The sequence below is a fragment of the Portunus trituberculatus genome, chromosome 50, assembly GCF_017591435.1.
Source record: "Portunus trituberculatus isolate SZX2019 chromosome 50, ASM1759143v1, whole genome shotgun sequence".
Classification (NCBI taxonomy): Eukaryota; Metazoa; Arthropoda; class Malacostraca; order Decapoda; family Portunidae; genus Portunus; species Portunus trituberculatus.
Window position 1 is genome coordinate 17,468,106 of NC_059304.1, and position 27,880 is coordinate 17,495,985.

Consider the following 27,880-nt stretch of genomic DNA (forward strand, 5'->3'; position numbering starts at 1 on the left):
GTAGTAGTAGTGAGCTAACTGTAGTGGAAGTGTGTAGTTTTTACCCACCCCCTCCGCAGGCCGGCCCTTCCCCTTCCGTGTCGCCTGCCGCCGCCGCCCGCCGCCCCCGCGGACTGCTCGTGAGCGCCTGAGTCCCGGGGTGCCGTGCGGTGCTCCTGGACACCGTGACTCTGCTCCCAGGTGTGTAAGTGGGAGGGAAAGAGTGGAAGAACTGGCAACACTGCGGCTTGCAAGCCAATGTAACCAGTTTATTTATTGTGGGCGAGTGTGCAAGGGAGCGTGTCGGGACGCAGGTGAGCAAGCCGCCCCTCCTCCCCCGGCCTTTGTTTACACCGGTCCCGCAGGACACTGCTCAGCCCTGTGACGTCGTCAAAATTTCATTCCCTGTTCCCTGTTCTTTGTAGTTAAATCGGTGTGGCTCGAAGCGCTGCTCTGTAAAGTGCGTAACCCAGATTTAGAAATAGCTTTTACGCACGGCAGGCTCTCCTTCCGTCGCCTCCACCACCACCACTGCTAACACCGCCGCCGCTGCCGCTCTTGCCGTTCATGTCGCCGTCACTCTTATTTCCCGCTCTCTTGCAGCCTCATTTTTATTTTATTTAAATGTGTGATCACAGGCAAGGCGGCGAACAAAACGTCAGCGTGTGATCGCTCGCGTTAACAAAAAGTAGTCCATGTTGCCCGCAGGCCGATTTCTCACTGCTGATTAACACCGCTCGGATCTCCAAGAACAAACACTGCGGGCCAAAGACGTTAAATTTGCTCTGGATTAACCGCGACGCCACCTTGTCTGGCGCGAGTGTTACCTGCCGGCCGGCACGTGTTGCGATTACAGGGAGCACCTGCGGCGGGTTTTCCTGAGTCATGGGGGAAATGTGCGGCGTGAGGAAGCGTGGGTGTGGGGGATGGGTGTGTGGCTGTGAGCGGTGGGTGTGGGGGTTGTGAGACGGCGAGCAGTGGGTGTGGTGTGTGGTAGCGGTGGTGAGGGTGAGGGTGAGGAAAAGGATTGGGTGTGAAAGTTCGGAGAGTGTGTGGTGGCGGTGAGGGTGAGCAGCTGTGGGTGTGGAGGATGTGTGGCGGCGGTGATTGCGTCGGTGTGCCGGTAGGTGGTCCTGGTGGCGGTGCGGAGAGGCTACCGCGTGGAGGTATAGGAAGTGGAGGAGGGCGCCAGAGGGAGGCGGGGAGGCGGCCTGTGCATGGTGGCAAGGGTTCCCTGGTACTGAGAGCAGGTTTGCGTCCCTCACCGGCCGCCCGAGGCTCCTGGGGCAGGGTGGCCGATGGACGCCTCTGTGATCTTGCTGCCTCTCGCCGCCGCGGGTGCTCGCCCTCCCTCATTACCATGCCGTCATTGTCTGGGGCTGAGTCATCGTAGCGGTATAATGTAGGTGAGGGATGAGGTCGCCCCTGGAGGGAAGGGTGAACAGGCTACATTATTATTAGTGTTTTTTCTAGTTCGTGTGAAGTGAGACTTTTTATTGGCAGGGAATTTAAACCTCATTATGGTAACAACAGTGGTCATGGCCTTGGTGGGGCGAGGTGCGGAGGGGCTTGTTGCTGGTGCTCTGTGACACGCATTTCTGATTATACGTATACTCGTGTGTGTGTGTGTGTGTGTGTGTGTGTGTGTGTGTGTGTGTGTGTATATATATATATATATATATATATATATATATATATATATATATATATATATATATATATATATATATATATATATATATATATATATATATATATATATATATATATATATATATATATATATATATATATATATATATATATATATATATATATATATATATATATATATATATATATATATATATATATATATATATATATATATATATATATATATATATATATATATATATATATATATATATATATATATATATATATATATATATATATATATATATATATATATATATATATATATATTTATTTATTTATTTATTTATTATGCACACATAGTTAATTTATTCCCATATTTATTTTATTCGCGTAGCTTTTAATTGGGCAGCGCCATGGCGAGAGTGGCGGCGCATCACCTGCCGTGCAGTCCGTGCCTTATGCTTCTCGCTCAGTGAGTTTGTATACTTTTTCGAAGGGAAATGTATCCCTTCTTCCCCCCTGTCCGCCTCCCTTCTCTCCCTCACGCCCCGCGTCCCTTTGAGAGCGTCTCGCTGATGTAATATTCATGATGTTATGATTCAGCGCCGTTTCAGCTGTTTTCACACCGATTTGCTTTCGTGTTAGTTGTCCATCTTTTGCCTCTAAACATTGACTCCCGCTCGGGGGCGCAGTGGACTGCATCAGCGGACGTGACAGGAATAAGATTTACAGAACATTAGTGTTTAGTTTTCTGTTGAGATGATCCTCGTAAGAATGGCCGTCATGAATTCGTGTTCATTCTGTTTGTTTGTGTCAGTGTGTACTACTTATCCACCCCCTTCTCCCCTACCCCCGACCTCCGCGTCCCCTTCCAGCCCCCTTCCATTCAGCCGGACTCTCCCTCGCCTCCTCCCCTCGTCCCTTGGTCCAGGCAGCGATCGGCCGTTTGATAAGAGCGAGTGAACAGGTGATGGGGAGGTGATTGGACTGCTGTTTTGGTGGCGTGGCTTGCCTGGCGTGGCGTGGCTGGGGGGGAGTTCTTGTCGGCGAGGTAGCCAGTAGTGTAAGGTGGGTGGGTGGGGGTTGTGCTGAGTCAGAGTGCAGGATTAGGATGCAGGATGGCCTAGAGGTGGTGGTGCGGGTAGTGGTGGCCGGTGAAGTGTTGAAATACCTGTTTGTCTGGGATTGTGGCGGCGAGATGCGGTATGGTGGCGGTGATGGTGGTGGAGGCGATGACTGGTGTTGATTGTATGATTGTGATAATGTACCAGCGTAGCGAGGGAGTTTACGTACTGGAGGAGAATATAAGAAAATTGTGCAAGCCTTCATTTTATATCAATAAGTTTTTGTATAGTGAAGGAAGGAGATACTTAGTGGGGAGGACGTCACTGACAAAGGAATACCCACATACCTCCTTAACGCTGCTACGGCACTTGCATCGGAGAACTCAGAATGGGTGGCACGAGTCTGCAAAGGCGTCACTCCCCAAAAAAACCCTAGCGAGTCTTACCAAGTAAGCCCCTATAAAATATTAATATGAGATCTTCCAAGCCGCACAGAATTGCAAGTCAAATTACTGCCAGCATTATGAATCAAGAACTTAGTAGATAAATATATGATTAAGAAGTGACAGTAGTATTTTTGAGAGTAGAGGAGGTGGTGAGGTTGTGGCAGTGTTTGTGTATGGATGTGGTGGTTGTGGTGTTGGTGTTGTAGTTGTAGTGAATTAATGTTTCTGCGGTGGGATTGGTGGTGGTGCTTTATGGTTGTGCTTGTGGCACTAGTGACTAGAACGATGGAAAAGGTAGTAGTAGTAGTAGTAGTAGTACATGGCAGTGAATGTGATGCTTGTGTGGCGGTGGAGATGCGACACTGAATGATTATAAAAAGAATAGTGAAATAGAACAGAATGAAAAAAGAAAATTGCGGACAAGAATAACGATGATTTCCCGACGGTGCCGCGCCACACACACACACACACACACACACACACACACACACACACACACACACACACACACACACACACACTCTTGGCGCTGAATTCCGGATAATTAGATAATCTTTGAACGGCGGAAAAATAAAACTGTAAACTGGAAAGTCATGAGATAATGCCACTTACACCCGATTGCTCGCTCAGCCCATTTGTTGTCCCCGTTAGCTAACCCGGCTTGGCCTCAGCTCCCGCTCCTCCCCGCCGTCCTCCCGTCCGCCCGCCAGCTCCCCGCTGCCCGCCGCTGGCCCGCACTTCCAAGCCCCTACACAGCCACAGCTCTCAGTAAAGTCAGGTCACGTCGTGTTAAAGCTATTGTTACTCCTTGTCTGATTCTATTTGTTTTTGATTGCATAAGATGAGAGATTACTTGATTGTTTTCACGTTAGTGTAATTGTGTTGAGGTGAGAGCGGCAGAGGGATAGACTGGCCGATTTGCTTGTCTCTCACTGGCGGGAAACTGTGTGTGTGTGTGTGTGTGTGTGTGTTCATAGTGAGACTTTCAGCAATCATGGTTTTGGAATTTCCATAATTATTTTTATTTGGTATATATTTCGTTTGTTTATCATATGCCCTTCTTTCTCCTTTATCATTAGTATTGCGGTAATACCAGTGTGGTGCATATTATTCTACTACTACTGCTGCTACTACTACTACTACTACTACTACTACTACTACTACTACTATGACTGCTGCTGCTACTACTGGTGCGAATGTGTGTGTGTGTGTGTGGTGCGACGCGTTGAGTGTGACGGAACAGACAGTGGTGGAGATGGTAATGTGTTGCCGGGATTTGCTGGTCCAGTCCCGGATGTCCGTGGGTGTGGTGTGCGGCGCTGCTGTGATACAAGTGACCCGCCCGCACGTAACATTGGCAAGTCTTGTGTGAGGTTTATCGGGAATGGTGTACTTTAGTCTCACTTTTCTTTTGCGTGTGAGTGTGTTTATAAAATATATTTGTTCTTATAGTATGTCATTGGATTAAAAAAAAAAAAACACCTGTGTATGATTAGTATTGTAAAGTTATTTAAAATGATTTTGTGAACTTTTTTTTTAAGCAAGTGTAACTCATATACTGCTGTAACGTCTCTTCAATCTTAATGAATAAAGATTTTAAAAAGTTGTATTGCCTGTTTATAAATTTGAAAGACAAGTGACTATGATAATAAACTAAATATTCAAGTATTTTAGACCTTAGTTTAATTTCTTCTCAGTAAAATAAACCAGTGACAAGAAAAATAATAATAATAATAATAATAATTAGATAAAAAAATAATCGGTTCTATTATTAGCAGTCAGACAGTTGAGAAAAGTGATTAAATCGAGGTGGTGAGGACGAGGAAGTGTTGTGAGGCTGCTAGCGTTGTGTTGGTGGTGGTGGTGGCGATGGAGGACGGGGCTGGGATGATAACCAGGCGGCGTGTTGCACGTGGCGAGGCGAGGGCATGGCAGTGGGTGATGGCCTGTGTTGCTCGTCGTGAAGCGTGGACGGGGAATGTTTTGAGGAGGTGATAGGGAGTTATGTGTGTCGTGGAGGCGTTGTGTTCCTCCCCGAGTCAGCAGCAGGGTGCGGGGGGGGACGCTGGGCGGTGGGTGGTGCAAGCGGTGAGTCAGCGTGGGCCTTGTAGCGTAACAGTGCGTGTGGCAACTAAGACGTGATGAGGCAATGTGGCAGCGGCAGCAGCAGCAGCAGCAGCAGCAGCCGTGTGTGCGAAGCTGGCAACCCTGCACGGTGTGTGTGTGAAAGTGACACTGGCAACGTTGTGTATGTAATGTAGAGGCGACACTGAGGCTGGCAATACTGCACAAGAGGCTGATGACACTCCGAGGTGGCAACACTGACTAGCTCTCACACACACACACACACACACACACGGAATCACTCGCGCCAAGAGATTAGCAAAACAAAGGCAACATTATACAGGTTTTTTGAAGAGTTAAAGAAAATGAGCTAAGGAAGTTGGATTTATGTGGAAAAAAGATACCGGAGAGTCCCGCTGGGAGAACCTAACTGTTGCAGTCAGACTAAATCTAAACTTGTTACACTCAAGCCTCATCCTCCTGCTCCTCTCACCTGATGGAAGTTTTGAATACCAACTTAACAGTAACCTAATCTTAATCTGTGTAACGCCAGTAGGTAACGAGATCTGTGTGTGTGTGTGTGTGTGTGTGTGTGTGTGTGTGTGTGTGATACATCCTTGCCACGGTTCAGATTCATTCCTCCATTAGTTTAAATGCATCACGCCCTTAAGAGAAAAGAGTAAAAGTAGCGGGGAGACGTGGATGCACAGAAAAAAAGAAGTCGGGGGTTGGTGGGAGAAGGGAGAAAAAAGTTGAACCAATTATTATACCTAGGAAGAACACTGGAGGTGGTGGTGGTGGTGGTGGGAGACTCCATAGGAAGCTCAACTCTCGGACGAAGTCATAACAACTAAACGGCTTCAAGCGAGGAACCATAACACACACACTCGCACACACTTGGCACACATTCTTCGCACGCCCCGGCAGGTTGTCCCGGAGTGGCTGGCCCTTGGGAGGTTTAAAGGTCGGTCTGAGTCGGTGTGCGGCTCTTTTGTGTGGCAGGGGCCGTGATCGCCTTGTTTTTGTTGACGCCAGGCCGACCGTCGGGGCTTCATCCCAGCCACTGACGAGAATCCCAAACGAAACCTGGCAGTGGGAGCTGAGAAATAGGTGTCACGAGAGAGAGAGAGAGAGAGAGAGAGAGAGAGAGAGAGAGAAAAATTTAACATAATAGCCTCAGTTTTAGGCCCTCTCATGTTCAGAGAAGGAAACAGGCCATCCTTGACAGACGCCGTTCAGCTGGACACACCCACACCATGATCCACACGCCCACTACCCCCTGGTCAGCCCTCACCAGGACCCACCCTACCCCTCTGCGCTCTACTAGAACCCTCCCCAACCCCGCCCCACACACACCCCACTCAGGAGGCCTCGCTGGGGACGACGTGCTGTGACGGTAGGGATGAGTACAGTCCTCTAGGGGCCGCTGGCAACCCCTCAGCGGCCAGGACACAAAAGGCAGGAGTTGGTGGCCGTTACAGAGGACGTGGGGGGGTGGGTGTTGGATAGGGGGAAGTGTGGGGGGTGTGAGGGAGTTTAAACGAGCGTCGCGCAACGATTCCTCTCCCATCCTGATGCTTTGAAGGCCTTTTAAGGGGTGTGGAGGTGTGGGCTGTGGTTGCCTGCTGCCCAGACGCTACATAAACCTGGGAAATTACGCAGACACTGAATTTGTTTGGTGAGAAATTCGTGAGTGAGGAAACGGAGTCGTTGTTATACATCCAGAACATCACGCTTCTAACTCCCCACTTCTCCACTACACTCCCCCTCCCGCTCCCCTCCCCAGTCAGGAAGAAGCTTCTAACTGTAAATCCCGTATTTTTCCAATCGGTAGGAGGGAGGGAGGGAGGGAGAAGGAAGAGAGGGACGTGTGGTGGTGGCGGTGGTGGGTACTGGTCGCGTTATGAGCACATGAATACAAGGCTCAGGGACGCGCTACTGATACCTGGAAGGAGCTTTGCCGTGGGAGCCTCCAGACAGACCAGACCAGACCTGCAGGCGACACTCACCGGGGATACTCGTGTGTGTGGACTCCGGCTGGCGAAAGTGATCGTGTTTCTGAGGTGTTGGCGCCTTTTTTATTAATTAATTTATTTTTTATTTTATTTCTACTTCAGTGACAGTTAAGAATACACACAGCATATCGTTGTCTATTATTCTCCAGACTCGACTTACTGCTGCTGCTGCTGCTGCTGCCGCTGCTGAGAATGTAAATAATGATGGCCAAGAGGTGAAAGTTGTAGTTCGTGAAGGTTAGGGTTTCTTTGAATAAGTGACTCATTATTGTTATTGTTGTTATTGTTTTCTATTAGATACTACTACTACTACTACTACTACTACTACTACTACTACTACTACTACTACTATTACTACTACTACTATTACTACTACTACTACTACTACCACCACCACCACCACCACCACCACATTTAACCCACTGATCCCCGTTGCCGCTTCGCTGTGCTGCTGGCCCACCTGTCCCTGCGCCTCACTTTTCCGGCTCCCACGCGCCCTCCGCCAGTGGGATCGCAGCAGCTTTTACATCACCTCACGTTTTTGTGTTGCGTCACACTCGACAGGTGTGAGGAGGGAGCACGGCAGATCCCCGCGTAACTAGGTCGTGACGTCACGTGGGTATAAACATGGCGTACTTGGCTTTGGTCGCACTGGGTTCGTTTGTTTGGCGAGGAAGCAGATGAAAGACTCGCGCTGCGCCAGGCCCGCGGCTGGAGGAGCCTGCTGCCCGCTGTCCTTGGGGCATGGGGTCGGGATACGCCGTTGCTTCTGCTGCAGAAATCTATAGTTCAGTGAATGGGGCGGCGGGGCGAGCGTGTTCCGGGAAGCTGGTGTCCCGCGCAGGGCCCGGGCTGGTGGAGGGTGCGAGGGGCGCAGGAGGGAGTACACCTGCGGCGGAGAGCAGGTGGCTATAGAGCTTCATATTGATGTGAGGGGATGATGCAGCTGCACAGCAGATGACTGGAACCCGAGGAGCAGCACGGGTGATACGTGACGGGCCGCGGCAGGGATCCCCGTGCACCGCAGCTGACGTCACATGCCGAGGGTCAGCGAGTGTTACTTCTCAGAAATTGGTGGTTGTGAGAGGCCCAGGCTCGGGGAGAGACGTGTTGCCGCTGTGGCAGACAGACGCTATGTACTCAACCTCACTATAATAGCCATGCCACCACAAAAAGAAAATACTGATAACTTTCCGCAGAATAATGATGTCTTCCAGAGAAGCAAAGTTCCGGGAACTTGTTGTGTCATATTATACGTGTGCGGGGTGATCGCGCTGGCGGCGTTGGACTGAGGTTGGGGCAGGCAGGCTAGCTGGCTGGCTGGCTGGCTGGCTGAGAGGAGTCGAGGAGCGGCGCGTCACTGATATAAACAAAGCCCAAGGCTCACTGGTGGCGATGATGGCAACCTAGCAGAGAATTTACGACAGCGGGAGTCTGGCAAGCCCGTCCCTGCCCAGTGTAGCCTAACTAAATGCATCGTGACGTTGCCTTATTCAGTCAAGCTCTGCTGAAGGCAAACATGTTTTACAGCGGCGAGAGGCAAATGTATCTCAAGCTTCACCAGCACCTCCGCAGGCTGCAAATGAGTCAGCGGAAAGGTAAAAACGAGTCCCGCGGCTGCTTGATTCTCCGGTGGTTAGTGGCTGTGCGGCGGCGGCGGCGGCGACGAGGCCCGATGGGGGAGACGGCGGTGTTGCGTCAGTCAAGTAACGGGGCGCCGCGGCTGACGAGCGCTGTCTGAATCATTGACTTTCGAGTAACCTTGATGCCAGTGTTATTTTGTCTGAGACTGGTGTTGACACTGATGTGTTAGTGTGTTAAGTCTTGTGTTTGTAGGCAACCCACTTGGCGGCGCAGAGGGTGGTCATTTTTTTTCTTTTACTGTTTTTTTTCTGGGTGTGCAAGCACGATGTGGACAGCCTCGGTACTGTCCCTGAGACTGTCTCTGTGGGGCGCCCGGCCGGGCTGAAGTCTTGAAAGATTTGGGAGCCTCCACGTCTCGCTCTTACCGCACTGCACATGCTGCGTCGCAAGGTCCGGCGTGTTGAAGCTGCCGCACGTGCTCCGCAGAGACACAGAGTGCCAAGGGCGTGACTCACATTTTCACACCATGTCGTTGGTCGAGGTTCAAGTTTTCCTACATTTTTCGCTCCATCTTTGTAGTTTTGACGGCAAAGTGACCAAGGTGAAATGTAGCCCGAACCAAACTCGCCCCGCTCCCCTTCCTCCATCTTGCATCATTTATTACCGGTGCACGCGACGCGGTGGGTTATTTTTGCGGTGGGTGACGATTTATGGCGCTTGTAGTGTTTTGGTCGTGTTGTCAGTGGGTCGTGCCCTCCCCCGGGCTGTCGCGGCCACCCCGAGTATCGGTTGTTTTGGCCGGGGACGGCCATTGTGGCGAATTCTGGTGCGGACGTCAACACATATGAGTAATGGCTCTTTGTGGAGTCTCGCCGCCCTCAACTTTCCTTGTCCCCCAAAGAAGAAAACAAAAGAACGAAAATCACCTGCAAGTCTTTTATTATCGCATATAAATCCATCGTTTTTTTTTACACAAGTCATTACTTAGTGCGTGGACTCAGTGTGTTGAGGACCCCACTGGTGGCATGACTGGCATACTTGCACCTCCACCTCAGCATTCCTCCACCTCGTGCCACAGCTGACCTCGCTGGCTGACATAAGGCTGACTGCTCGGAATCTCAAGTTGTGTGCTGACGTGATGTGGCCCCGCGGCAGCTGTGGGGCCGCTGACGGTGTGGTGTGTCTGAGGGCAGTAAAGAGTGCCCATAAACACGTGTGGGGAGGGAGCTTTGGCCGGTGCTAATAAGCCTTCAGTCACTAATGCACGAGGCGACCGTCAGGCAAAGGCTGATTATATGACCGCTGGACACATGACAGGAGGGCAGTGTGTGTGTGTGTGTTACTTTGCAATACTCAGGGACTTGCGCTTTATGGGTTAACACACACACACACACACACACACACACACACACACACACACACACACACACACACACACTATACCGTCATGTGCAGACTCCAAGTATTACAACACTGAATGAAAAGAAGATATCACGGTACAACTTTGACCTTTGCTTGCTTGGCGTGCTTTCCCTTCACTTCATGTAACACTGGAGCTTCAGGTCACATAAACAAACGTTCGCACTGTAAACGTTCTCACCAGCCTGAGCTCCTTTGATCTCTGGAAGCACGTCAGTGGGATCCAGTACCCTGTGACACACTTTGGGACACTTTGGTCATCACAACTTGCGTTCCTGTCACTCGAGAGATATTAGGTTGCCTCTGGTCACCTTGTTTTACCACTATCTTTGCTTCTGACTGTTAATTCACTCTCCCTATTGATGCTGTTGTCATTGTTGTTGTGGATGGCTGGGAGGTGCTGGAGTGGTGTATAGTGTGTGTGTGTGTGTGTGGGGAGCTGTGTTGTGGAAGTGTTAAGGTGGTTCGTGTAGTGTCGTGGTGGTTGGATAGAGGTTGTGTTGTGCTTGCTGTGTTCAAGTGCTGCGATTGTTGTCTCGTTGCTTGGTTAGGTATGTTGGTGACGGTGGTGACGGTGGTGGTGTTATTATTAGTGTTGCTGTTGTGGTTGTTTCTGTTCGTTTTCGTCTTTTTCTTCGTTATGCATTCGTTACTTAAATTGCAGAAACTGATTCTCTCTCTCTCTCTCTCTCTCTCTCTCTCTCTCTCTCTCTCTCTTTTGTCATACGGGCGTGTAGGCAGGAACAAGGATTGAAAAACACAAAGGATGCGCTAAAACCTTGACAAATAAAAAGCGGCGGGTGGCGAGTGGAAGCCCGGGAGGGAATGAGAGCAAAAGTAAACAACACCACGTGGTCCGTCCGCTCTTCCGTCCTGCCGCTTTTGTTGACACTCAGTTAGTTCGCCTTTTCGTCACGTGCTGAGTGGCGCTGTTTGTCCTCGCCATCCTCTGGGCCTTGGTGAGGGACGGGTGGTGGAGATTGCGGGGTAGGATGATGAACTTTGCTTGCAGTTGCAGATAATTCTTGGAAGTCATAGGAGAGGATTACTGGGAAGACATGAAGAAAATGGAGAGTGGGTAAGAAAGGACTGTGGGGTAGGAGGAGGAGGGTACGGAGTGAGGGAGGGTATCTGGTCAAACAGGTAAGGTTTCAGTAAGGAAAAATAGTCTCACCAGGATAGCCCCGGGAATTTCCCCTCTTGGTGATCCAACGTCCACACCTGTGCAGGGAAAATGTCTCCTCTTCACCTGTCCCTGATCCTCGCTCTCATTAGTCCGGGTCCCCTCGCCCGTGTCTGGCTCACCTCACCGTGGCCTGGCCTTGACGCATCACGGAGGAGGTACAGTTTGCTGAGATGGACCTTCTGAGATTATTGTGTCCATTCTACACTTAAAATTTTACTGAATTTAACTTGCTTTAGTCTTGCTCAACTAATTCCTGCTACGTGGGCTTGACTCATCACGAACACACCTGACTGAGCCTGACCGGAGTATTTAAAATAATGACTGGCATTTCATACTTGACGCTTTACCGAATTTTATCTTTATAATGCACAAATGTAGTAGCAGGTGAGGTTTCTGTGATCGTCATGGAGTCTAGTTCCTTCCATTAACTCCCTAACACCAGCTGGAGTAAAGCCTTGAACTGCCAAGTAATGACAGGATGACACTCATTACTTCGTGTGAGGAATTCTAGACAAAACGCAAACACTGCAATAGTCACTACAAACCTTGAATTACTGATGTTTGTGGTGCCTTTACATATTCTTGTTTTACACCGGACCATTTTATACAGACAGATAAACTATAACATACAAAAAAGTGAAGACCTCCATTAGTTTTCTCAAAAAGAAAATATGGTAACTGGCATTTATTATTTATTTATGTACTTGTAATATATTGTATTTACTTCATTCATTTATTCATCTATTTCCTCTCCGTTTTATTATAATGACATGAAGATATAACGTATAATGCACTCTGGTATCCTCACTAAATCTTTTTACTAAAACAAGAAGCCACGCCAGTCAGTGTTCACCTCAGCGCGCAAGGGTGACGCTCAAGTAATCACGGCGGGATTCACAGCGGCTCTTGTCCAAAGCTGGCCAGCACTTAGTGTCTGACGAGTGAAGAGCGAAGGCAGCGGCAGATCAGGCGTCATGGGGCCGAGGGACGCTGCGAGTGGCCGAGTTTGCTGATCGTGAGGGAAGTCCAGTTGCGAGTGGAGGTCAGTGAGGTGACAGGTGGAGGTCAGGCGGGTAACGAGCCAGGTGGGTAAGTGGGTGAAGGAGAAGGAGCGAAGGGAAGGGAAGGAGTGGTGGAGGAGGGAAGGAAAGAAAGAACAACGTATGAACACCAAAGATGTTTATCATGCGTGCTCCTTCAGCCTTCCTCGCTCCCTCTCCCCCCTCTTCTTCCCTCCTTCCCTCCCTTCCTCCCTCTCTTCTTGTCTGATAGAGCACCTGTGGAGAGAAAATAACAGACTGAAGAAGGAAAGGTTTGCAGGAAACTTTATGGGTCCACACACACACACACACACACACACACACACACACACACACACACACACACACACACACAGAGAGAGAGAGAGAGAGAGGTAACGGCACTCTAATATAGTTAGATAATTCAGTCACTCAACATTTGTTCAGCTTGCAGGGCGAGCATTGTTTTTGTATCCTCTTGCTGAGTGTGAATAGAATATAAATAGGAGGAGGTGGTGGTGGTGATGCTTTTGCTCCCCTTGTGCTGCTTCCGTCTCCTTTTCCCCTTCCTCCCTGTCGTCGTTCCTCTCTTCCTCTTCCTCTGCGTGGAAATGGAGAGAGAGGAAGGGAGATGTCGTGGGAAGTCCTTTGCTTTACCGGTACAGGCTAGAGAAGCAGGTCAGAGGCAGGATGACACCCACTACTTCATAGGAGCAACATTTGACAAATTTTTTTTCGCATTTATGGCAACATACATTACGATCACTTCCTCTTTTATTATTAGCTCTCGATGCCCTAACCTGACAGCAGACTTGTGTAAGGCTAGTGAAACCTTATATTAACCTAGCACACTCTATGGGGCGCTCACTCATCTTGGAAGAGGAAAAGTTGTGACAGTGGAGCCACCTGGCGGGACGCATGTGGTGCAGCGGCGGGCAATAGGCGGGAAATGTACTAAATCTGGCCTCGCCCTTCAGTTCTGTGTGAATGTGGCCGCTGATGGATGCAGGTGCTGCCCTGGCCACCTGACTTATGTGGACTAGAATAGCATAGTGGAGGGTAATTTATGCAAGCAGAATATATTTCCATTCATTAATTGCTGGAGGGTCGGTGTGTGTGTGTGTGTGTGTGTGTGTGTGTGTGTGTGTGTGTGTGTGTGTGCGATGTTCTATCCCCTCCAGTATTACGCCACGCATCGTTGACAATAAACATTTGTAAACGAGATCTTAGTTAATTTGAATATTGTAGTTATGGCGTTTGTTCGTTTGTTTTTATTGATTTGTTTTGTTTATTTATTTATTTGCCTATTGTTTTTATTTTATTTTTTATTTATTATTATTTATTTATTATTATTATTATTATTGTTTATTATTATTTATTTATTATTATTATTTATTCCTTTATATTTTTTGAGGGAGGGCCGAGCGATCATATCCCAGAATTCAAATTTTTCTTGGATCTCGTCTGAGTGATTACATAACATCGGTAAGTCAGAGTGAAGTTCAGTAATATAATAAAGAATAATGACACGGAGCCCTTTGTTCTTTGCTAAGTGATCCTGTTTTTCTCTATTTTTTTTTTTCTAACGCGTGACTCAGGAAAGTGAAATTAAGTATTGCAAAGAAAATAGTTAGGTAACGGATATTTGCTTTTTTTCCCTTTGTGACATTATTCATCACTCACGTATTATTCACAATTTTATTTCTTTACCAGTGAAATAATTAGAGTAGTATTTGATTCCATTATTAGTTTTTTTCTCTTATTTATTATTTTAATTGATGTATATGCGTTGTGCGATTGGCAGTTATGGAGGAAGTGAGAGGTTGCGAGTGAGGGAGTTTGAATGAGTATAAGCAATAAAGGTGACGATGATTACTGAAGGCTTTTGCGAGTGACTGAGTGTGTCAAAGGTCAGAAAAAAAAAAAAAAACACGAGGAAGAGGACGCTATGAAAACGAAGTGGTCTAGTGTAGCAAAGGCGCCGCGTCATGGTGTCTTGTGTTGGGCGCCTCTGGGCAGGGGATGGCACACGGCTTGGCTACGGTTAAGGCAATGCACACACCACGCACACATCCACTCTCCACTCTCCACTCTCCGCCAGCCTCCCAGTCCAGTCACAGGTACAGAAAGTGAGGCAGGTAGATGTTGATGAGCGCACCTGGACTGAGGGTGTGCGTTGAGGTTGTTTTAGTGAGTGGTTTTGTTGATAAGGAAACGTTCTGGAGGAGGAAAAGGATCTGTGTTGATGTGACGCTTTTAGTCTCTCTCTCTCTCTCTCTCTCTCTCTCTCTCTCTCTCTCTCTCTCTCTCTCTCTCTCTCTCTCTCTCTCTCTCTCTCTCTCTTCCTGGTCCTTTTCTCCTCATATTATCCTTTTCTATTTATTTTCCTTCGTTTACTTATTTATTTATTTATTTTTATCTATTTATGTATTTATTTATTTATTCACTTGTTTTGACGTGTAAGTGCAAAGGGTCGGGCGAGACTGCCTGTGGCGTGCGTGTAATAATCCGGAACAGTTTACGATGAGGTGATATTTATGGTGGTCGTCGTTGTGTTACGGTATCGCTGTGAAGGCCGCGAGGAGACCACCGCACAGTCACTCTCATGGACAATACCGCTGCTTGAGATTGAAAGGAAACGCTAGCTAGGCATGGAGGAGAGGGAGAAATGGGGGGGAGTGGTAGATTTTTTTTTTTTTTTTTTTTATGAAGAGAAATGGAGAGAGGGAGGGAGTTGGGCTTTTGGAGGTCTAAACGCTGTGAACTCGACTCTATACACACACACATATAAGTAAATATATATTAACCATAGACATTGTGTATATATATATAATGTAAATACTATTGAAAAAAATGAAAAAGTAATGTGTTTTGCTGTTTTATATATGACTTTTCCTATACTTAACCCCTTCAGTACCGTGACGTGTTACCATATTCATTCTGCTTACTATTTATTGATTTTATACGGCCTCAGAAACATATGTAGGTGATTAAAATGGTGAAGACTGTGGCCATTAATCTTCTGACCTCCATAGACCGTTCCTAATGCCAATAAAATGGTCTGATCGTACACAAATCTTAAGATAAAAATGTGTCCTTGTATGGAAGGGGTTAATGCTATGTGTATGACTTTCTTAACTCTTGCATTAACCATTTCTCACTCATACAAGGGGAAGGAATACAGTTTATATAACTACACCTATACTTACTGAGTGTGGTATGGTTCTTATGACCCTTGCGATACTTAACACACAAGGAACAAGGTACAAGGAACACCCCCACCCGCCGTCATTCAGTCTATAGCGGCAGTATACAACACTTCCGCATGGCCACGTGAGGCGAAGGACACCTGCATTACTCCCCGCCTCTACCTCTCTACCTTGGCACGTGCTCATCTGTTCCCCCCTGGATGCTGGAGTTACGGCACTGTGGTCTCCCCCTCCCCTTCCTCCCCGCAGTAGTGTTGATAATTCTGAGTACAGGTATAATCCTTTGTTTAATAAGTTGAACAATGTAGGTACAGGTGCGTAGGCAGGTGAGAGAGTGCTGTGTTAATGTGTAGTAATGGTGCCTTAAGTGTTTCTGTGTGTTTCTTATCCCGATGGTACATATGAAGGTGATATATGTGTACTTTGTGTTTAGTATTGGCGGTGGACACGTGGGGGAGCTGTATCAGTGTGTCATGTGTTTAGTGTTCAGTTTAGATGTATTGTAGTATTGTGGTGAGGAATCATGAAAGGGCATCGAGAGAAAATTATGGAAGTGATGTACCCCAAGCAGAGTCCACAGCGAGCAAGCACGGATAGGAAGAATAATAGGAACGGTAAAATGAAATAGAATAAAAGGAGTAATATATGGTGGTGCGCTGCCGTGTTTAGTAAGTAGGACGGCTTGGTGTTGAGTGTGGCCGTAACACGCTGAGAATCTTTCGAGTAGGAGTTGGCCAAGCTTTTAACGAAGTGGAGAGAGAGTGTATAGGGAAGATGTCCTGATAGTAAACCCATACACGTACACGCTCAACTAGGTCCGCTTACACACACACACGGTACAAAATGTGGAAATGAGACAGAAAGAGAAATAGATAAGAAAGAAGAAATACACTTACCAAAAGACACTGTGAGTAAATAGACATAGGTATAGATAAATAAACTAAGCTTCCTACGTTACAAAAAAAAAAAATAAATAAATAAATAAACGAATAAGTTAGAAATCAATAAGAATCAGACATGGAAATCCGGAATAACCTTCGCAGATACTGAAGTGGTTCATGCAGGGAATATTAATGAATTCTGGAGGCGAGCCGGATGATACTGATAGAAGAAGTGGAAACATAACAGAACAGACAGTGTAAGCCTAACTGTTCATACACACACACACACACACACACACACACACACACACACACACACACACACACACACACACACACACACACACACACACACACACACACACACACACCATTCCATTAATCAAACCACTCTTGACTGCTTTCCTCTCTTCGGGCTTACCGTGACCTCTTGACCTCAACACGCCCAACCTCCTCCTCCTCCTCCTCCTCCTCCTCCTCCTCCTCCTCCTCCTCCTCCTCCTCCTCCTCCTCCTCCTCCTCCTCCTCTGAGTTTCATTGCATATATTTAAAGTATCATAATATTTTACTCCCTTTTTTTTTTTCTTCCTTTCTCTTTTTTTTTTTTCAGTTCGTGTTTATTTATTATTGTTGTTATTGTGGCTTATTATTATTATTATTTTGTCTCCCCTTCCCGTTTTTGGTTCGTTCATCGCTTTGCCTTTCGTGTTCCTGTTCGTTGTGCTTTGGGAGTGTTCTTTGTTTATCTCTCTCTCTCTCTCTCTCTCTCTCTCTCTCTCTCTCTCTCTCTCTCTCTCTCTCTCTCTCTCTCTGATTCTGTTTATGTTCCTTGTCTGTTATTTCATTTTGATTTATTTTTAAGCTTCTTTTAGTCTTTTTTCACGCAAGTTTTCATGACACTGTTTCTTTCTTTCTCTCTTTTTTTTTTCTCTCCTTTTTGCTGCTCTTAATTTTAACTGTGACATGACTGGAATGTTTCTTTTTTTATTTACTTTTTTTTCTCTTTTTAGAATTTTTTTTTTATTCATTTATTATTTTTCTTACAGGTCTTGCTGACGACTTGTTTGTGCTCTTTCTTTTCTTTTTTTTTTTCTATTTTTATTTCGTCTTTGCTCTTACTTTATATATATATATGCTTTTCATGTAAGTGTTTATTCCTATTTTTTATTTTTTATTTTATTTTATTATTATTATTATTATTTTATTTATTTATTTATTTATTTTTTTTTATTTCACTCCAGCTGACTTAGTTTGGGTATGACGTAGTAGAGTTTCATTTGTTTACTAACGCTGCATTCTCTTCTTCTTCTTCTTCTTCTTCTTCTTCTTCTTCTTCTTCTTCTTCTTCTTCTTCTTTTTTCCTCTTTCTTTCTTTCTTTCTTTCAGTCAGTCAATTAATCTATCTATCTATCTATCTATCTTTCATTTTCTCTCTCTCTCTCTCTCTCTCTCTCTCTCTCTCTCTCTCTCTCTCTCTCTCTCTCTCTCTCTCTCTCTCTCTCTCTCTCTCTCTCTCTCTCTCTCATTTATTTTTTTTATTTTTACAGATATTTTCCCATCCTACTTTATTTATTATCCATGCAAACGTCCATGACACATCTTTTTGTTCCTCTCATTTTTAGACTATGAAAAACTAACACTGGATCTTTCCTTCACCACCTCTTGCCCTTCCCAGTGTCTTTAGCGCCTTTCACTTGCTCCTTTATTATTCATGCTGGCCCCCTGTGGCATTTCTATTTTTGTTCAGTTCACTTAACATTAGACTGTGTGACTTTAACTAACGGTGCATCCTTTTATCCCTTCCTCCTCTTCCTTCTCCTCCTTGTTCTTGGTGTTTTTTTTTTTTTCTCTCTCTCTCCTTCGTCTTCCTCCTCCTCCTGCTCCTGCTCCTACTCCTACTCCTACTCCTACTCCTACTCCTACTCCTACTCCTACTCCTACTACTCTTACTCCTCCTCCTCCTCCTCCTCCTCCTCCTCCTAATGTGTCTCTTATTCATTCTGTGACCACACCACTTACCACTCTGCCTCCCTGCCCCGACTAATGCCCCCCCTGTCTGCAGGTGCGTCAGGGCCCCCTCACCCCCCCTCGTCCAATGCCAGGGATTTCAGGGCTCAGGACCGAAGTTGATCAGCCCTGGGGAGGTCAGTGTTGCCAGCTGTTGTAGGGATTTAGAGGGCACGTAATCAGGGGTGCTGTAGATAGGGAGGCTGCACGGGACTCTACGTCTACCTATTAGAAGAAGGTGTAGTGGATTGGTGGTGTTCTGCAAGGCTGTGGTAAATAGGGAGGAGGCTGCATGGGCTGTTGAAGAAAGGTATAGGGAGGCTGCAGGGTTGTAGAAGAGAGGTGAGTTGCATGGGCGGTGGTAAATGGGTAGATAGATGAGAGAGAAGGTGCATGGGTTATGGTAGATAGGGAGGGACATTGCACGGGTTGTAGTAAATAGAGACGGAGGCTGTAGTAGAGATGAGCCAGCACGGGTTGTAGTAGATGGTTAAGAAGACTACGAGGGTGTAATGGGTAAAATGAGATGTGGAGGGTTTAGAAGATAGGAAAAGTGGGTGTTTTTAGTTGATTCCAGGGCTTCTGTGATGGACTCGAGTAAATAATAGGGAGGCTGAAGGGAAGAGAGGGGTGGAAGAAAGGTTGTGGTGGTGGTAGTGGTCAGCAGGAGTAGTCTAGGCTGTGTTGTCTAAAAGAAAGTGTTCAGCATTGTCGAGGAGCGTGTCTCAGCTTGTTCTGTTCATGTAACGAATTCTGTAGTTGAGTGCATGGGAGTTTATGGTGTAGCGGCTGCAGGGAAGGGTTGTGTTGACTGTCACTATAGGTAGGTGGTGCTAGGCAGGCTGTGGTCGACTGTAGGTAAGTGGGAGTTGATGCCCTTGATTTGTTACGACTCACTGTAGACACAAATAGATTGTAGTGGATGAAGTCGAGGGTCTGTAGTGATGTGAGGTGTGAATGAAGCTCAGGCTTTGTACAGCCTTTCTTGATGTGTGTATCTTGTATTTGAGTGAAGTCGAGGGTTTGTCTCGACGTGATTTGAATGAAGTGAATGGTTATGTTGCTGTGTTTCATATCATCTTTCTTTATGTGAGATAAGTCGAAGGTTTGTAGTGACGCAACGTGACAGCAATGAAGTCGAGGACCTGTAGTGACTCAGATCGTGGCGAGAATGAAGTCAAGGGTTTGTATTAACTATACGTGAGGTGAATTAACTCAAAGGTCAAAAATAAATGGAGTGCATGAATGAAGTCGAGAATCCGTAGTAACTTATTAAATGCTCTCACGCTGGTATTTGTAAAGCCTGTGTTCTCTCATCAAGATACTTACAATCAAAGGCCACGGAGATGATGATTACCTAGTCGAGTTTTCATGGGCGTGTTCGATTGATGGTGCAGAATCCTTTGTGATCCATCGCTGGAAACATGAAAGCGGCCTTGAACACGCTTTTCAATTCTCTCATCCATTCACTGTTGACAATTAACCATCACTTTCTTTCCTACAACCTCTTTTTCTCACTTTCTCATAGGTGTGTCTCCTCTTGATGTTGCAGAACCCGTGTTGATCAATCTCTAGGAACATGAAATCGGTCTTAAAAAAAATAATAAAAGAAAATAAAAAATCTACAGGGCCTAGAAACACATTGATCGTAGAGCAGTTAGAACACCACAGCACACAAGAATACAGGTTACAGTGACACAGTCTTTTGGGTGCTTGGTTGAACAGTCAGCGTGGGTTACAGAACATGGTAGTGCTTTACAGGGGGACATTTGCAACAGGGTAGTGAATTATATCTAATTTATAGACACTGGTATTGATATCTATCGGACCCAGCTCCCTTGACGTTGGGTAGTGGTGGTGGTGGTGGAGGGAGTTAGAGGGAGAGGGGGACGGGAGAGGGACGAGGCAGGTGGCGCAGTGTTTAGCCTGATTGTATGTCGTGTGGGTGGCGTTTTTGTTGTTGGAAGGCTGTCTTGGAAGAAACAATATATAGTCGTAGACATTCTTTTGTGTGTGTGTGTGTGTGTGTGTGTGTGTGTGTGTGTGTGTGTGTGTGTGTGTGTGTGTGTGTGTGTGTAAGTAAGTAAGTAAGTAAGTAAAAGTAAGCTGCACAACACACACACACACACACACACACACATGAATTAGGACACAGGGAGGTATTAACACAATTGCCCAGTTTACCTGCACGCAAAGGTGTGTTGGAGACGAGAGAGAGAGAGAGAGAGAGAGAGAGAGAGAGAGAGAGAGAGAGAGAGAGAGAGCTGGTGGGAAAGAGGAAAGGGGAAGAAGGAAAATGATAGAGGGAGTGACACTGGATGGTAGAGAGAGAGAGAGAGAGAGAGAGAGAGAGAGAGAGAGTCGTGCGTTGCCTATGTGATGTAATAACATAACACAAGTCGTCAAGTCGTTCGTGCCGCCTACTTGTCCCGTCTTCCCTCCCTCCTCCACTTCCCCTCCTTCCCCTCCTTCGCCTGCTTCCGTGTCAGATGACCGTAAGTGGAGGTGTTGGAATTTGTGGCACCACTACTGACGGTGAAAAGGGGTTAGGGAGGGCAGGACAGGGGAAGGGGTGGTGGGGTGTTGTGTGTAGTGGGAGGTGCGTGCGTGTGTGTGTGTGTGTGTGTGTGTGTGTGTGAGTGTGTCAGGGGAGGAAGTGGAGGAGAAGGGAAAGAAGTAGGCAGGTTTAGATGTTGTGGAGACCTAATTGTGTGTGTGTGTGTGTGTGCTTGTGAATGGAGGCCGAGAGTTGGCTGTGTGCGTGCGTGCGTGCGTGTTGCCAGTGATTGAGTGGCGGCGAATCACTGCCGGCCTCACTAGATTGGATGTTTTGCCTGAAGGGAAGTGATATACTGTGTACTCTTTACTGTGTGTGTGTGTGTGTGTGTGTGTGTGTGTGTGTGTGTGTGTGTGTGTGAACCAGTGAAGGCGATTCGTGTACGTGACATCACTGACGGGACAGGTGAGCGTAAGCAGGTGAAGAGACTGATTTACCTACCTGCTTGTTGTACTGTTACCTACCTGTCCACCACCACCACCACCATAGTTCCGCCGCTGCCAGACGCTCTTACTTCCCTTCAATGACGGAACTCTACCATCCCCAGTCCCCCCTCTCTCTCTCTCTCCGCCGCTAGCCTTTGTCCGTTGTGGCTGTGATGATAATATTGATTCCTGCTATTTTCCTTCTTTTTTTTTTATGTTTTATCAAGATCCGCTATCAGATACGCGATGTGAAGGCTCTTTGATAGGGATGAATTAAATGTTTCCGATAAAGAAAATCGTTTGAGTGGGATGTAAATACACGGCCGGTGTTGATTTACGCCATCGACCATTCCACTCACTCACTCCGCTTATGTATGCTGGCCCTCCTTCCCTTCCTCCCCTTCCACCACCTCAGTCCCCTCCCTCACATACTTACACCTCCCTCACCTTCCCCCGTCCACGTCACTCCTTGCTGCTGATGATGATGACTTGTGCGACTACTACTACGACTTAATGCTACTGCTACTACTGCTACTGCTACCACAAAGAGAAAACTACACTTGAGAGAGAGAGAGAGAGAGAGAGAGAGAGAGAGACACGAAAACGTCTTTGTATCTTTTACGGAGATAATTCTTGACTCCTGCCTCAACAGACTGGACGTGACAAACATTCTCTCTCTCTCTCTCTCTCTCTTAGATCCTCTTACATATGGCGGCTTGAAACCACTCGACTGTTTTAGATTCTTGTCAAATTGCCCGTAATAACACTGAGGAGAAAAACTGTGGTGTCATTGTCAGGATTTGTTTGTACTTCGAGGAGAAAATGTAGTGTTGTTATTTTTTCCTTCTTTTTTGTGTTGTCTTCAAGGATGATGAGGGAGGAAAGAGAAAAAGAAAAAAAGAATGACAGGAAAAGCAAGTACGGTGGTTAGAGTGACACTGAGATATGATGTGAATGTATTATTGGCAGCAGGTGATACTCTACACCTGTCTGTCTTTCTTCCTGCATTCACCTGCCGCCCTCCCCACACACACACACACACACACACACCCACCCACCTGCCCACCCACCTACCTACCTACCTACCTGATGCCCTGAGAGTCTTCGGGGTAGTGGTAGTGGTGGTGGTGTTGTGTTAGAGAAGGGGAACACTGACAACACAACGGAGGAAGGATTGACGCGTGTGTTTGTCTCTGAGGAAGTGGAAACCAAACCATTGCCATCTGTGATAAGCCTCATTGTGAAAAAAAGAATAAATAAAAAAAAAACGATAAATAAATAAGGATAATAATCGACGCTAGTTTTTCTTTCATGATGGAACCTATTGGCATGTTACTACTACTACTACTACTACTACTACTACTACTACTACTACTACTACTACTACTACTACTGGCATTTCCACTACTACCATGTATTTCCACAACAAAATCCACTAACACCTCCTCCTCCTCCTCCTCCTCTTCTTCTTCTCCTTCTTCTTCTTCCTCCTCCTCCTGTTCCAGTTCACCCCAGCAGCAGCAGCAGCAACAGTCATAGCCGCGCCATCACCTGCCGCCGCCAAGAGCCGGTCATGGCCAGATACCGGGGACTCCAGCGGCCCTTGAGACTCGGGGTGCCAAGAGGCCCTTGCCGCTATTTTTGGCGTTGCTGGTGGCACTCGTTGTTACCTTCACTGCTGGTGCTGGTGGTGGTGCTGTTCCTCCTCCTTTCCTTCTGTTTCTTCCTCGTACTCTTTTTTTTCTTATTTTTCCTCCTTCTTCTCCTCCTTCTCCTTCTCTCTTTTCTTTTTCTACTTCTCCTTTTTATTCTCCTCCTCCTCCTCCTTCTTCTTCTTCTTCTTCTTCTTCTTCTTCTTCTTCTTCTTCTTCTTCTTCTCCTTTTCCTCCTCCTCCTCCTCCTCCTCCTCCTCCTCCTCCTCCTCCTCCTCCTCCTCCTCCTCCTCCTCCTCCTCCAAACACATCTGTCTCATATTTTTAGCTTTCATAATGGTATCAGTCTTTGTACTAAGTTACATATCAATTAGACTCTCTCTCTCTCTCTCTCTCTCTCTCTCTCTCTCTCTCTCTCTCTCTCTCTCTCTCTCTCTCTCTCTCTCTCTCTCTCTCTCTCTCTCTCTCTCTCTCTCTCTCTCTCTCTCTCTCTCTCGGTGTTCGCAGTGGTGTATAGTGCCAAGTCTTTCGTCTCAGTGCCAGATCATGGGGTATGTGGGTATGTGTGGTGCGCGGTGCCTGGTGCCTCCGTAGCATTGGTCGTGTATCGTGGGTCTTTGGTGTTGGGTTAGTTCGCGGCCAGTCATTCATTTGGGTTTGTTTTTTGTGTGTGAGTGGGAGTAGCTGTGCATTGTGGGCTGTGTGGATTGGGTGATTGGATGTTTCTTTGTTGTTTTCTGTATCTTTCTGTCTCTCTTTCTCTCTCTCTCTCTCTCTCTCTCTCTCTCTCTCTCTCTCTCTCTCTCTCTCTCTCTCTCTCTCTCTCTCTCTCTCTCTCTCTCTCTCTCTCTCTCTCTCAATATGAAGACAGAAGACAACACAAACGTAACTCCAATACAGTATACTACAACTAGATAAACACACACACACACACACACACACACACAGGGTCAAAGGGGCGGCCGGCCAAGGTTTCCCCCATACTGACGAGGAAGTTGTCTTGGCGTGGCGTGGTGTGGCGAGGCGAGGCGCTGGCTGGGAGGCTGGGAGGCTGGGAAGCTGGCGTGGCACTGCGAGGCGGGCGGCGGGCACTGTGACTGTCTCCCTTGGTACCCCTTTACCCCCTACCCGCAGCCATCGCCTCAGCTTGCCGTCACCCGCACTCACGGTCCACTTTTGCGTGTCGCGCGGGTGGGTGTACGGCTGAGTGGCTGCGTCTGTCTATTTTCAACGTAAGGGTCAGGAGACGGTGCCATCTCGGGAATCCAGGGCTGAAGGTCGCGTGTGCCGAGTAGAGAGTTGAGCCTTACGCGTGGTGGGGATTAGGCCGCGTTTAGCCAGGCGGGAGAGCTTGTGTGGGCCGCCCCTCTGCCGCCTCGTGAGGTATGCCCGGCCTGCACCAGGACATAGTCGGCGTTCGTGGCATTCTCCCTCCCTCACGGTGCCTCAGGTAGCAGCCCGCCCTCCTCCTCCTCCTCCTCCTCCTCTTCCTCCTCCTCTTCCTCCTTACGTTCTACATCTCCTGTTCTTCCTTAGGGTCGTAGTATTTCGGTTCCTCCTCTTCCTCCTTTCACAGCACCACCGCCACCACTACACCAACAACAAACTGAACAATGCTTTCTCACTTAAACTTTCAACACCATTATTAACACACCCAACAATCTTCCTACCACCTCCATTCACGTATGACACTTGGCCATTACTTTACTATAAAACCAAGCTCCTTTTCTCTATTCGCCTGTGTGTACCGTTGAGCTTTACGAGTCGCGCTTCATTGGAGGTTCTGTAAGTCACTGTTGCTTGTCGCTAAGATGAGAGGGAGAGAGGAAGAGGAGAGAGGACGAGTCGGGGCGTGAGTTGGAATAGATGTCCGTGTTCTGAAAGTCTTTACTCTCGCACCACGGCTACTTTCCAAGGCCACAGAGATGATTGGCCGGGTTCTCAAGAGTGTTTCTCCTGTTAGCAATGGGAAAATTTTGTTAATTTGTCGCCAGAACCGTAAGACACACTTCAAGACCCGTGTCACTTCAACTAGAGCCTCTTGAAAATAGTCGAGGTGCGTTCAGAGGTCTTTTTGATTACGGTCTACAGGAGAGAGAGAGAGAGAGAGAGAGAGAGAGAGAGAGAGAGAGAGAGAGAGAGAGAGAGATTCAACAAGGAAAAAAAAACGACGAATAAGTAGGAAGTTCTTAGAAAGATAGTGTCAAATAAAAAAAAAATGACAAGATAAAGTGAGAGAGAGAGAGAGAGAGACGTCTTTCATTTTATCTTCCATTGGTCGTCCTCGTGGTGGTGGTGGTGGTGGCGATGATGATGTCAGGGAGGGAAGAGGGAATGAAGTGACTTGAAGGAGTGTGCGTCATATCCTGAGGTTAATGCATCGCCTTGCACAACCAGCCATGCCAGGAACGTGTACCAGGAATAACAACACGCTTCACTAAACATATATTCACTTATTATTTTTTCAACCCAGAGAGAGAGAGAGAGAGAGAGTGTGTGTGTGGTGGTGGTGGTGGTGGGGAAACACAACACACCACTCGCACACTCTTGCCTTGTCACTTCTATATATTTTTTTTCCTTGTATTTTGTTCTTACTTAACTGCTTAACTTAACTCTGATTTTTTTTCTCTCTCTACTGTTCTGCTTGGTTGAACTTAAGGAGGCTCTAAAAGGGACTGAAAGAAAAAAAGTAAGGATAACAAACATATTTATTGGTTCTTGCGTGGTTGTTAATACGTTACACTAATACAAAGACAAAGAGAGAGAGAGAGAGAGAGAGAGAGAGAGAGAGAGAGAGAGAGAGAGAGAGAGAGAGAGAGAGAGAGAGACAAGAAAACATTGATACAGAGCATAGTGGCAATAGTTTTCCTCATCTTTATTAACTAGTGACTGGACGTTTATGTGAATATTCTAATAGACCAAAAAATACATAAATAAATAACGTTCCAATTTATCCATCAGGGACTAAACACCACTTCAGGAGGCAATTGAAGGAACACAAAGGAAAGACTAAAACTAAAAAATGGGAGGATAATATTAGCGAAAGACTTAATTTATTTTATTTACCAGTGATAGAGTTAAGAGGTTGTTTTTAACCCCTTCAGTACCATGACGTGGTTTTCATATTTATTCTGCTTACTGTTTGGCGATTTCATACACCTCAGAAACCTATGTGGGGATTAAAATAGTGAAGACTCTGGCCATTAATCCTCTGACCTCCATAGACCCTTTGTAACGTAAATGAAATCGTCTAATCACACACAAAACTCGTAGTAAAAATGCGTCTCAGTACTGAAGAGGTTAATAAGGAAGCAGGGTGTTTGGGGCAGAAGAAGAAGAGTCAGGGTAAGTAAAGGTAGGGAACTCAGGACGTGGCACATTAGGAACACAAGAGAAAAAATAAGAATATGATAGCGAAAGACTTACATTTATCTACCAGTGATAAGATTAAGGGATATTTTTTTTTAGAATTATGGTGTAGGTGTGTTTAGGGCTGTAAGGGTAAGGGTGAGACTCAGGGACGAGGCTCATGAAGGAATACGAAGGAAGAAAAATAAGATAGTGAAAGGGAAAGTTATCTGGTAGTGATATAGTTAAGGAGTAGCTTTTGATAAGGGATTAAGTGTGTTTAGGGCAAGTGTAAGGATAGGAAACTCAGTGACGAGGCTCATGGTAGGTCTGGCAGTAGGATGGCAGGCCGAGTGGGAGCTGTGCGTGGCTGTGTGTGACCGTGTGTGGCTGTGTGTGACTGTGCGTGGCTGTGCTTGGCTGTGCTTGGCTGTGTGTGGCTGTGTGTGGCTGTGTGCGGCTGTGCTTGGCTGTGTGTGGTTGTGTGTGGCTGGGGTCCTCTCATGTTACCTAGTCTCTGGATGTTGTGGCAGAGTTTTGTTTGTCTTTGAGCAGAGTTGCACTGGAGACTACTCTACCTACTCTCTCTCTCTCTCTCTCTCTCTCTCTCTCTCTCTCTCTCTCTCTCTCTCTCTCTCTCTCTCTCTCTCTCTCTCTCTCTCTCGTAGCCTTCGTTTCAGTGCCAATGTTTTGTTGTTGTTTGTTGCAGTCATTATTCAGTGTCAGTTTGTTTCTGTTATCTTCATCTTGGTGGTGGTGGTGGTGGTTTATGTAAGATTGTGGTGGTGAGGGTGGTGGTGGTCGTAGTTGTGGTTTGATAGTTGTTGTAGTGACATGATGGTGATGATGCGGTGGTGATGACACTTGTTTTGGCGGCGAGAATAGTGGTTGTGGTGGTGATTTTGACGGTCGTGATAGATTGTTTGATGGTGATGATGATGGCGCTAATAGTAGTGGTGTTGGTGTTGGTAGTGATAATGGAGATGGTCGTGATGGTGATGGCTGGTGGTGATGGCTGTTGTTGTTGGGTGTTGGTTGTGGTGATGAAGATGGTCGTGATGATGGTGGTGATGGTGATAGTGATGGTGATGGTGATGTCTCCCTTACCGTCCTTGCGCCATTTCCTCCCACCCTCATCTGGCACTATATTTTAACCCTCTAGCTTGGCACTCTTCCCTGGCACCTAGCATCTCCACTCCCCCTAAACACACACACACACACACACACACACACCACCTCAGACACATCAGCACTGTTACATGCACCAACGAGTAACATTTTAAGGCACCAAATATTCTTATACTGAAACGCACACCTTGCACATCAGAAGCACATATTTTTAAAGGTCACATAGCAGGGTTGTATTTTCAAGGTTTTCATGGGG

At 46.7% G+C, this 27,880-nt stretch overlaps 1 protein-coding gene across 4 annotated transcripts in view; it reads left to right on the forward strand.

Moving 5' to 3' along the window:
- LOC123500162 (transcriptional enhancer factor TEF-1-like) overlaps positions 1–27,880 on the forward strand; it is a 121,512-nt gene that overhangs the window by 5,619 nt on the left and 88,013 nt on the right. For 3 of the 4 annotated variants that reach the window (XM_045248856.1, XM_045248857.1, XM_045248859.1), the window contains exon 2: positions 18,570–18,651. The exons of the other annotated variant lie outside the window; for it this stretch is intronic. In XM_045248856.1, the coding sequence (XP_045104791.1) occupies positions 18,603–18,651 (49 nt within the window). In that variant the 5' untranslated portion in view covers positions 18,570–18,602. The remainder of the gene's footprint in view (positions 1–18,569; positions 18,652–27,880) is intronic. 4 annotated transcript variants of the gene reach the window in all.